The 12,446-nt window shown below is 42.7% G+C and overlaps 1 protein-coding gene across 8 annotated transcripts in view; it reads right to left on the reverse strand.

The window, feature by feature from the left end:
* RBFOX2 (RNA binding fox-1 homolog 2) overlaps positions 1–12,446 on the reverse strand; it is a 242,997-nt gene that overhangs the window by 54,914 nt on the left and 175,637 nt on the right. For all 8 annotated transcript variants that reach the window (XM_066596171.1, XM_066596170.1, XM_066596164.1 and 5 more), the window contains one exon: positions 2,182–2,254. In XM_066596171.1, the coding sequence (XP_066452268.1) occupies positions 2,182–2,254 (73 nt within the window). The remainder of the gene's footprint in view (positions 1–2,181; positions 2,255–12,446) is intronic.

Genomic DNA, 12,446 nt, shown 5'->3' on the forward strand with positions numbered 1-12,446 from the left:
TTAGTGCAAATCATTTTACAGTTTATATAATTGAAAAATAGTTTAGGGTTATTTTTGCCCTCTTTGGCAATCTCTGCCTCCTCCTTGGCAGTTTTGATCTTTTCCTTACATATTTAGGTTTTTTCCCTGCATGTTTTAAGCACTTCTTCGCTGCCTTCTTGTTTTAGTAATTTAAAAGCTTCCTTTTTTTCACTTATCGCCCCCCTTACAGTCTTGTTGAGCCACATTGCCTTCCTTTTATTCATAGTTCTTTTATTTTTGTAGGGTATGAACTGCTCACATGAGGTAATTAGGATGTTTTTGAACTTTTCCTATTTGTTGACTATCGTTATTTTTGAGGACATTGCCCCATTTAATGTTACAGGGAGTAATTCTGAGCTGATCAAATTTTGCTTTGCTAAAGTTTATTTTTTTTGTCGCTCCCTGATAAGGCTTACTATTGAATGACAACTGGAAATTAAAGGGGTTTTCCGTGGAAATACTATTAATGACCTATCCTCAGGATAGGTTATCAATAGTTGATCGGCCGGGGTCCGCTGTTCGGGACCCTGACTGATCAGCTGTGCGCTGCAACAACACAGAGGTTAGAGTGGAAGCCTCCGTGCCAATTTCCCATGTAGTGGCCGGCACTTGTAACTGCAGGCACTGCTCCTATTGATTTAAATGAGAGCCGTGCCTGCACTTACAAGCGTCGGCCACTATTACTGCGGCGCTGACAGCATGCGTTCGCGCAGCTGATCGCCAGAGGTCCCGAGCGTCAGACCCCGGCCAATTAACTGTTTATGACCTATCCTGAGGATAGGTCATCAATAGTCTTTCCATGGAAAACCCCATTTATTTATATTCTGGCCACTATTTCCTAAGTGTCCCTCAACCATGATTCTGTCCAGTCTGTTGGTTAATAAGTCCAGAATGGCCCGCCCTCTAGTTGGTTCCTGCACAAGTTGAGTAAGGTAGTTATCTTTAATTGTTCTCAAGAACTTATCGCCCTTGGGAGTTTTGTAGTTTTCATTTTCCGATATTATATCCAGACAATTAAGTCCCCCATAATAATTACTTCATTTGGGTTTGACACCTTTTCTATTAGTCTTCATGATAAGTAATAACAGAGCTAAGTGCAAACCAGGTGGTGCTACAGCTGTAACCAGAGACAGGAGCAGGAGAGAGGTGAATAAATCTATTTGTTGTTTTACTGCACGGGGAAGGGGTTGCCTTGAGATCTTCAACTTGGACATCCTCTTTGAAGAATAATGTGGAGGCTCTCATGAATAATCTATATACAGCCAGTTTAGTTGATTTCCTATATATGAGTTTTCTGCCATCTTGCTGCCTTCCTTCCTCTGATATGGTTCTCGTAATGCAGCCTCCAATTCTTAATATTCCTTTGGATTTGCATTGGGGGCAGAATCTTATTACACTGCATTTTGATTGCTAGGGGTCCAACTGCTGGGAGGAGGTCCCCACATGAATGGAACAGAGGTTGCACATGTGCACTGCCACTCCATTCATTTCAATGAGAATGCTGAAATTGCTGATTGCAAGTGCTCGAGAACCCCCCCCACCACTCCCATTGAAACCAAAGATTGGACCCTGCACCAATTCAAGTTACACCCTTTCCTGTGGATATGGGCTAACTTTATAACTTGGCACAACACCTTTAATTGTGAGGAGTTTCTTCCTGTAAGCTCTTACAAGCGAGGAAGAGCAGTTTGCTGTGTTTCCAATGTATTTCTAAGAGATGCTGCTTCAAACACCATATACAACTAGTGTAGGCTAGGGGGTTTAGAACTCACCTGCCATATCACTGCACTAGTGCTTGTTTGCTGATTGATCTCAGCCCTGTTTACATTGGGCAGTGATCGAGTGTACAAACGTTTGTTCAGGATCAGTGGCCTATGTAAAAGGGCCTTTATTCTCAAAACTGGTATGGATGCCAAGATCGGAAGAAACATGAGTCGACTGCTATTGAAAGTGTATGGCCAACTTTAGAATGCTACACCAACTATGATCGCTTTCAATGTCAAACACAAGTCTCCAAATGCACAGGCAAATACAAAAAAGGCTTCAAGCTCACCACATCTGAACAAGCTATGTCATAGTCAATATGAGATTACAAATGATACTGTAAATACTATTATAGTTTTAGTTTTTTTATTAGATTGCTTAAGATGTTTTACTTACCACAGCTCCCACTCCATAACTGGTAGCAGGGGCCAGGGCATGATATGGGTCAGCTGTATATACCCGCCCGTATCTGTATAGGAAAACAATACAATGTGAGTAGCTGCAACCTTTATATGCAGTAAGTTTTGTAGCTCACAGCTGTAATCCAAAGTTGCAATAGTTTTAGTATTAAGAAGAAAGTCAAACAAATAAAATATCCTCACTGGCTATACAGTCCAAAATGTATGGAAAGTGAAAGTATTACACCCACACAGAGTTGCTGAAAATTTATGGAACTTGGCTCAAAGTATCTCCATATGAAGAGTATTAAATAATTAAAAATTGGATAATTTGATTGTTCTTAGTAAGAGGAACCAAGTAATCTTGTAGATACGATACCTTTTAATGGCTAACAAAAATACATGATGTTATAGCGAACTTTCAAACCTATTCCGGGTTCTTCCTTAGGCCTTTCATACAGCCGTAGGAGTTTTTACGTGCGTTCACCAGCGCCGTAAAAACGCGTGAACGGGTGCACAAATCTAACATTTGTGCACCCGTTTAGACGGTCCAGGCACTGCGCATATACGGTGAGGCCGCAATGCCAGTGGGCAGGGGGAGACAGCTTAACTCCGTTAAGCTGTCTGCCCGTTCCCTCCCCCTCGTCGGCTTACCTGCTCTCTCCTCCCCTCCGGCTGTTTGCAATGGGAAGGAGGTGGGGTGGAGCTAAGCTCACGGGCCTGCCCCTTGTCCGCAGCCAGCAATTGGAGCGGCAGGGCTCAACTCCGCCTTTGTCTCACCCTCTCCCATTGCAAACAGCCGGAGGGGAGGAGAGAAGGGGGAGGGAGTTTAACAGTCACGCTACTCAACTGCCTCCCACCTCCCTTCTCCGTCCGCTGTCATTGGCTCCCATAGGAGTCTATTCAACGGCCGACATATTCTAGGCAGAAAATAGTTCCAGGACTCTTTCCTGCCCTACATAAAAGCATCCCGGCTATATTGGCTGGCCGGGTGCTTTTACACCGTGGGAATACATCTGTGTGATCTGATGCATTGGAATCCAGTGCATCAGATGGTAGCATATATTGTCCAGTCGTGAAAACGGCGTCCGATAGACGCTTGTGTGAGTAAGCCCTCATGCTTAATGGAACAGATCTGAAGACGCGTATATGTATATATTTTACATACACACATACATATAAAATCACATGAGGGCACAGACATGATGTGATTAATTTGCACTTTGATAAATACCAGAAAGAGCAAAACAGTCAATACTTAATTAGTTCAGTGACAAGGGATGTGAAATTTTTATGGTCTCTAAATTTATGTTAGAGGGTCAACAGGCCAGTGTGTTACCTCTATTCTAGATTTTTCATATTCTCCACTGATGCAAAAACCCCACTCCGAGATTCATTTCGTCTTTGATAGTATCAAAGCTGGTTATAAATTTGTATTCCTGGATTCTAGGGATTTGAAATTCCCTTTAAGTAGAATAACTTTCATATGTTGTGTCTATGACTGGAAAAATGCTTTGCCACAGGTAATTCTGTTTTTCTCTCTTTCATTGTGTGGCAATGCAATCTCATCCTGGCTTTTAGTTTTTGTCCTGTCTCCCAAACATAAATGGCACCAACAGGACATTTACTGCATGGGATCAGGTACACAACATTGGACATGGAACATGTGAATGTCCCCAGGATTTTATAGTCCTGCTGTGTGTTGGGCTTCTGTATCCTGTCTGTGGTCCATACATGAGCACATGTAGCAGATGTGAAAATCTGGAGACACCATGGTGAACATTATGTGGCGGAATCAACATCCAGCGTGAGCAAATTGGTAGTGGGCCAGTAATCGTATGGCGAGGCATATTCTTGGAGGATTGCAGAAACCTCCACGTGATAGTCACCGGAATAAAATCCTCCCGAGACCTTACAGATCCTACACAAGTGCAGTGGACTTCTCATAGTCCAGGACAATGCCTGGTCTCATGTGGTGAGAGCATGTAAGCAGTTCCTGAATGACAAAAGCATTGATGACACTGACTGGCCCTCACGAGAATCTCTAGGACATTCTGTATTAGCGCACCATCACCAAGTAGCGCTATAAACTGTCCAAGAGCTCACTAATGTCCCAATTCAAGTCTGTGAGGCAACTCCTCAGGACACCATCAACAATGTGTCCAGAAATTGTCGGGAGTGTCTACAGGCTTGTGGGGGCCATAAACACTACTGAGTCAGATTAAGAGTCGCCATAATGAAATTCATGTAAATTAATCCTAGGTGATTTGATATCCAACTCTCAATTGGTTAATAACTTTGGTTTGCAGCCACAGTTGACATTGTTTTATTCTCAACAAGTTACATAATTTCCGTTGCTCAACAAGATCTATGCGTCATTTAAAAAGGAACTGTTCAAGTTATATATTTTTTTAAATTTGTGCTCCCCACGTGTAAAAATCATAAAAAATTCTATACTCAGCCCTCTGGCTCTCCGCTTGTCCCCCACTGCAGCTCTGTTCTTGGTATAAACTGATACAGCCAATAAGACTTCAGCATTCAAGCACATAGGGTGGCTTCACACGAGCGTGTGTTTGTGCATACATATGTGTGCACGCCTGTACGCGCAAAAACACACGTGTATGCAGGTGCGCATTGCCTTCAATAGAGCCGCGGCTGCTGCCGGCGGCTCCTGTGACGGCAATAGTCTGCTGGCACCCCATAATTGTTTTTCAGGGAAGGGCTTTAAATATAAGCCCTTCTCTGAAAAACAAGGCAAACTAGTGTGTAAAAAAAAAAAAAAAAAAAGAAAACAGAAAAAAAAAAAAACACATACTCACATTCCTTCAGCTGCTGGGGCACAGCCGCGTCCTCTCTGCAATGCAGTTGTTTGAGCATGTGGGGAATTAAAATCCTCGCCTGCTGAAAGAGCTGCTTCTGATTGGCTGAGGCGCTCAGCCAATCACAGGCAGCTCTCGCCTGTCATTGATTCAGCGAAAGCTGACTGTGATTGGCTGAGCGCCTCAGCCAATCAGAAGCACCTCTTTCAGCAGGAGGGGATTTTAATTCCCCGCCTGCTCAAAGAACTGCATTGCAAAGCTGGGGACAATGCAGAGAGGACACGGCTGAGCACCGGCAGCTGAAGGAAGGTGAGTGTTTTTTTTAAAAAATGTTTACACCAGTTTGTCTTGTTTTTCAGGGAAGAGCTTATATTTAAAGCCCTCCCCTGAAAAACAATTATGGGGTGCTGGCAAGCTGGATCCTCTACCGCAGCTATCATCTGTGACAGATGCGGTAGGGAATTCTTTATTCCCCTCGGGGATGAAGAATTTCTTTGCTGCATTTGTCACATCTGTAACAGGTGCAGCAGGGGATTCTTTATTCCCTGCGAGGATGAAGAAAACATCTCCTGCATGTGGCAGATGTGTTCTTCATCTCCGCGGGGGACACGGCAGCGGCAGACAGGTAAATTATATATATATATATATATAGGGCTTATATTTAAATCTCTTCCCTGAAAAACAATTAAGGGGTGCCGGCAGACCATTGCCTTCAATGGAGCTGCCGGAAGCAGCTGCAGCTCCATTGAAAGCATTGCGTGCATTCCCTACGGTGCACGCATGTCCTATCTTTACAGGCGCACGTCTGTAAAACACCGACATGTGAACACACCATAGGGAATGCATTGGTTATATTAGACGCATGTTTTTGTGTGCACGTATTCTTCACACGCTCGTGTGAAGCCACCCTAAGATGTGATTAGCTGCAGCAGTCTGTAACATCACATACAGAGGCTGACGGCAGGCTGTAAGAACAGCGTCACAGGGGAGAACGGAGCTGCGATGCTTGATCTGCGGGCGTGCCACAAGAGCATAGGATCTTTTAACAGTTTTAGATATGTGGAGCACTTATTTTAAAATAAAACTCATCTCTAAATCCCTTTACAATATTCTGTTACATTTTTGAGCAATCATATACACAACTATACATAAATATACATGCACTGTGTGCATTCAGAAAGTATTCAGCGCAATAAAAGGGCCCCATCTCCGTTTTATGGCATATTCACAGGATATACAATTATGGTCTGATAGGAGCACTCTCTCAAGAGGTGGTCAAGAGATTGGAAACAGCAAAGCAGGCTTCTCGATGTCATTTTCTTAATTGCCATTTGCATCTATGGGAGTTTTGGAAACAGTGTGCCCAGTCAGCACAGATCTGTTGCGACACGAGGACATCACTAAATCATCAGTGACAGAGCATGAAACAAGGAGACGCTCCGCTGGTCAGGAATTAGGAGAAAGTATTCTGTGCGATTCGGGTGCCCGCGTACAACTCCCTGCTCTACCACTGGTAAATATATTAGACACTTAACTGGGCATTTTTAGTATATAAGGCTGTTCTCAAATGGAATCATATATAAGGAGAATCTTTAGGGGCTTTTAAGTGGGGCATTTTATAAGGGGGCACTCCAAACGGGGAATTGCCACCTTCAAAAAAGGTACACAGTGGGCATTACTACTTTTAAGGCGGACTACCGCAGGTATTACTATTTGATGGCAGGGGCATAGCGAAAGGCTCATGGGCTTGGTTGCAAAAGTTTCTTTTGGGGCCCCCGCCAACTTCCCTTAATGCAGAGGCGTAACTTGAAGATCCTGGGCCCTAATGCAAAATCTGTAATGGGGCCCCCCCAACTATAATGCTTTATTCATAGTACTGGGCTCCCTATATAGAGAAGAGAGGCCTTATGGACCCCCTAAGGCTCCTGGGCCTGGGTGCAACCGCATCCCCTATAGTTACACCAGTGTGTGGTGGTACAAAAGGGGCATTATTATCGTGTAGGAGTAGAAAGTGGCACTACTACTTTTTGGAGAACTAACCGTCACAATTACTGTGTGGGACACGAATGTCTGACAATTTGGGGGTAATTATAGCTAGGACACTTAATTCTGAGGTACAGTATTTTGAGGTATCGTGCGACACAGTTGGTACAGTAATTGGAGGACAGCAATAGACACAGAATTAGGGGTAGTAGCAGGATGAAGAGTTTGTGTAGGCTGGTAAGAGTTTTTGTGGAGCCATAGATATTACAAATGTGCAGAAACAAGTCAAAGTTGGAAGTAGTCATCGTGGTGCTCTGTGCTGGATAGAATAGAGAGAATGGACGTCACCCATGATCACTGGATCTAACGGCACGGTAATAAGTTATACAATCTGTAGAGAAACCGTGTAGAGCTGGTCTATACTGCTATATGGACATTGCATGGTGTAATAATCTTTCTACAGTGTTTTCTTACTCAGTAACAGTATGAAAGAATTAGTCACTATGTAGTAGTTGTCATGGTGTGGCAGTATTTGGGCTTTGTATAGTGATATTGCTAATATTGGTCTTTCTATAGTGGGTTTTATTCAGTAACAGAATGTAGAGAATATTTAATTACTGTATAGTGGTAATATTTGTTCTGAGAAGGGCTGAATCGTACAAGACACGATTTATCACTGTAGGACAAGATGGCCGGACTCAGACTTACGGATTTTGGCCATGTAATGCGAGCAGAGTCACTAAATAAATCTATAATGCATGGACAGATCAGTGGCAAAAGACGACCTGGCCACCAAAGGACACGATGGCTGATACTGGCATGGGTATCACACAACTGAAAGAAGCAGTGCAAAACCGAAAAACATGGAGGGAGCTCGCCTTTCGGCTGCTACGCCATGCTGCGGTGGAACACTAAAGTCACCGCAATTTTCCGCGATGAACCTATTATTATGATAGGTTCATCACGGAAAATCACAGCATGACGCTAGCGGAAAATTGCAGCGGATTTACACTCATGTACATTGGGCTGCGCTTTCCATAGTTATCCTATGGAAAGCGTTTTATGCGTTATCCGCATGTGGATTATAGCCGCGAATAACGCAATGAAATGTCGCCTGTGGGCAGGAGACCTTAGGGTCGCTGAGGGTCGTGAAGGACTAAATGGCTAACAACATAAATGGATCTAATTTTTTTGTTTCCCTGATATTTTAGGATTGTAGCAACTTTTGTATTTTTTAAACCAAAGTATTCACCATCACTGTGTATAATGAAGACATCTCTTGGTCTCTCTCTGGGTGGGGATTTTGGTCTCAGGGCTAGATGAATGTAATGCATGATACATTTATCCAGGTTATGAGATGGAAGTAAGAAGTTTAAACATTGCATTGTGTAGGTGGTGAAGTCCTCCGAAAATTCAGCCTGTGGTTATTTCTTCATGAGCAATTATCTAGGTCCACAAAGTAAAGGTACTTAGCTTCTTGTGAAGATCTCAAGATATCAACTTCAGTCTAAGGTCATAATGTGCTTCACTCAAGTCATCAGGTTTGTTTTCTATTATGTCAGTATGTGCTACAATAGCTGAAATCTCAGTCGTTAAGTCCTGTGATGCTTTCTGTAGTTCATTGTGAAAAGGGATCTAAGTTTACGATAACGGGTCTCTAAATAAGAGGTTAAATATTCTTTGGTAGTATGGTCATCTTTGTTGGGATTAATGCAGAAGGAAGGAGAAGGGCCTGTTCAGGGGATCTTTGAGAAAGCAGATTTGCATTGCACGCCATAGATTACCCATCTTTCCCTTTTTAAGCATGTGTGCTGATCTACACTGGCTAATGGAAGCCTGGGAGAGCGGTTACACACTTTATTCCCCTTCTTGCAGGGTAGACTTAAGGAACAGGGAAAGCCTCCCAATGGAATAAGAGCAGCAAGATGAAGCCTGCTTTTAATAATGAGGTCCAGAGCGTTACAAAAAATCCTGAAGATCAGACGACTCCGCAGTTTTTATTTGTATACATTCCTACAAACCTAATTTAATTTTGTCATTATAGAGCATTGTGTGATGAAGACAGACATCCACTTTAGATATTTTAGAAAAAGTTTATGAATGTAAGAAAACATGGAAATGTACATAAACTAAATAAACTAAAGTTTGTACAGTATGTGTAACCATCTAGCTCCTTTACCAACTCCACATCTTTCATTTTTTCCTCTGCCTTCCAGAGACAGAATTTTTTTCTTCAACGTACCAAAAAACTTTGACAATTTTTTAAAGTGGGGTGAAATTAACAAAAACCCACAAATGTGGAGCATTAGGGAAAGAAGAAACAATGAGAAGGGAAGACAAGAGGGGCACAAATCTGGTGTAGTAAATCCAAAAAACAACTGATGGAACACACATCAGCACAACCCAATCCGGGGTTGCAAGCCCTTCTAGGTCCACTAGAGCCTAGGGCTCAATCCAGGCAGTGTATTGTAGCAAAGTGAAAAATAATCTATAAGTACACAGACTTGTTTCCAATGAAAGTATACTCTATTAATGGAGACACAAATATAAATTACAAAGCTATTCTTTTTAACCCGGATTGGGGTGTCTCAGGCATACAGAGCACAAATTAACTAAACATTTATAAAACACAAAAAGCAAACGCCACCCCTACCAAACAGGGGAGGGGGGTTAGATCCAACAGAGACTAATCAGCCTATATATAGGCAACCACATCAAAAGTTCATCAACCCTTGACTATTAGTCATGAAAATTGTATATAAATTAAAACATAAAAAATACATATTATCTAGCATACAACATTATATCCAAATAAATAGATGACCCCCATGGAACAGTACAACAATAAATACATTTCAAATGTAATATATATATTTTTTCTTGGCAGGAGACAAATATGTTGCTTATGAGCTGAAAAGTCTGTTGTACCTCCACCCTAATTTGGTAGGGGTGGGCTTTGGTAGGGGTTTATAAATGTTTACTTTATTTGGACTCTGTATGCCTGAGACACCCCAATCCGGGATAAAAAAAAAAGAATAGCTTTGTAATTTATATTTGTGTTTCCATTAATAGAGAGTATTTTAATTGGAAAAAAGTTTGGCATCACAATCATTAGTGCCCGAGGAGGAGCGCCTATAGACATGGTTTTCATTTTTTTGCAGGGCACGTGTTTCATTTTAACAAAGTTGCAAAAATGACAAGCTGACTTTATTCTATGGGGCAGTAGGATAATGACAATACCAGATTTATAAAGTTTATGCTTTGCTAATTTAAAACAAGATTGCTTTCTGTTGCTATAATCTGAAAACCATAATTATAATATTCCGTCTATTGGGCTGTGCGAATGCTTCTCCGACTACCTGATGATGCATACTAGTACAGAGTGAGAATTAGTCTAAGATGGTATACACCGCTTTGATTGGCCGATGCTGCCCATATCAGCAGTATATGTAGTCCCAGACTACCAATGCATACTAATACACAGGTATAAAAAGGAGTATTGCCATCTTTTTTGTCCACGACTGGAGGGTTGCTTTAATTTTTGGAGAGCAAGCTGCAGATTTTAATGGTAATATTTGGGAATAAATACGACTTTGCATTCATTTTTTTAAGAGACGAGATGCCCAAATACAAGTGAGGGGAAAAAAAGCTATTCTGGCTTTTTTTTTAAAAGCAATCACTGCGCAGCAAAACTAATATTAAGTTTGCCATGTCATGCCACTCCAGACAGTCTCAGAATGTTTTCACAAGATCCCATGTCCAGACTAAAACTGCACTGTCCACTGCTTTAATACTGTTCCAAGACTGCACCACAGCATGCCAGGATGAACACAGGGAATGTGGGCACCAACAAGTCTTCCTGACTTTCTCTGAAAATTTGGTGAAGATGTAGGGCTATATGTAGACTTTTTACTTATTTTTAATAGGTCCAATTAAAGAAATATTGGGGGGGGGGGGGGTACAGAGTTTTAAAATAAAAACTGCAGTTAAATTTAGACGATGGTGTCTCATTACAAGGTAGAGCCCATCAATCATTAACCAAGGAGAGGACTGTGAAGGACCGAGCAATAGACAGCCAAGACCAATATTAACGACCTGCAAGCCTGCCCATTGGACAGATTGCAGCTTATTTACATAGTGCGCACAGTAAATGAAAACATCGGTAGGATGCTGCATGTCGCCATAGTATCTTCCTACTGTTAGCTGCGGCTTACAGGGCATATTTGCATGATAGGCTTCCTTGAAATCAAGTTTTTATGTTAAATGATTTTATGAATTATTGGTGATTTTCAAAAAATTTTCATATCACTATTAGAGATGAGCGAGTATACTCGCTAAAGGCAGTTGCTCGAGCAAGCATTGCCTTTAGCGAGTACCTGCCCACTCGAGACTGAAGGTTCGGGTGGCGGCGCGGGGGAGCGGTGAGTAGCGGCTGTCAGCAGGAGGGAGCGGCTGGGAGAGAAAAAAAAATATACATAGTGATTAGAGCTGAGCGAGTATACTCGCTAAAGGCAATTGCTCGAGCGAGCCTTGCCTTTAGCGAGTACCTGCCCGCTCGAGACTGAAGGTTTGGGTGCCGGCGGCGGGCAGGGAGCTGCGGGGAGGAACGGAGGGGAGATCTTTCTCTCCCTCTCTCCCAGCCGCTCCCTCCTGCTGACAGCCGCTACTCACCGCTCCCCCGCGCCGCCACCCGAACCTTCAGTCTCGAGCGGGCAGGTACTCGCTAAAGGCAAGGCTCGCTCGAGCAATTGCCTTTAGCGAGTATACTCGCTCAGCTCTAATCACTATGTATATTTTTTGAAAACCCTGAAATCTTGTAATTTTTATTTTTTTATAACAAGTCTAATGGTTATTACTAGAGATGAGCGAGCATACTCGATAAGGCAAACTACTCGAGCGAGTAGTGAATTATTCGAGTACCTGCCCGCTCGTCTCTAAAAATTCGGCTGCCGGCGCGGGTGAGAGGTGAGTTGCGGCGGTGAGCAGGGGGGAGTGGGGGGAGAGAGAGATCTCCCCTCCCTTCCTCCCCCGCCGCACCCTGCCCCCCGCCGCTACCGGTATCTTTAGAGACGAGTGGGCAGGTACTCGAATAAGGCACTACTCACTCGAGTAGTTTGCCTTATCGAGTATGCTCGCTCATCTCTAGTTATTACCTCTATCATAATATTGGAGAGAGAGATAACAGGATCCAGCATCTCCCCACATAATGACCTCTTCAGAGATTGGAGAGGAAGCCTAGAAAACTCTCTCAAAGTCAATGACGTTTCAGTCTACAGGTCTCTATGGCACATGAAGCTGCTTGCTGTACACCATCTTTCTAAATCCTGTTATTAGCAGCTCAGACAGGATGGCTGACGCCATAATCATGTACAGAATGAAAATCAAATCTGCCTTTATAAAATAAAAACAGATTTAAAAGCATTTGAGTATCTGGTATTAATTAGTAAAAAATAGAGGCGAT

Source organism: Eleutherodactylus coqui, chromosome 3, assembly GCF_035609145.1.
Source record: "Eleutherodactylus coqui strain aEleCoq1 chromosome 3, aEleCoq1.hap1, whole genome shotgun sequence".
NCBI lineage: Eukaryota > Metazoa > Chordata > Amphibia > Anura > Eleutherodactylidae > Eleutherodactylus > Eleutherodactylus coqui.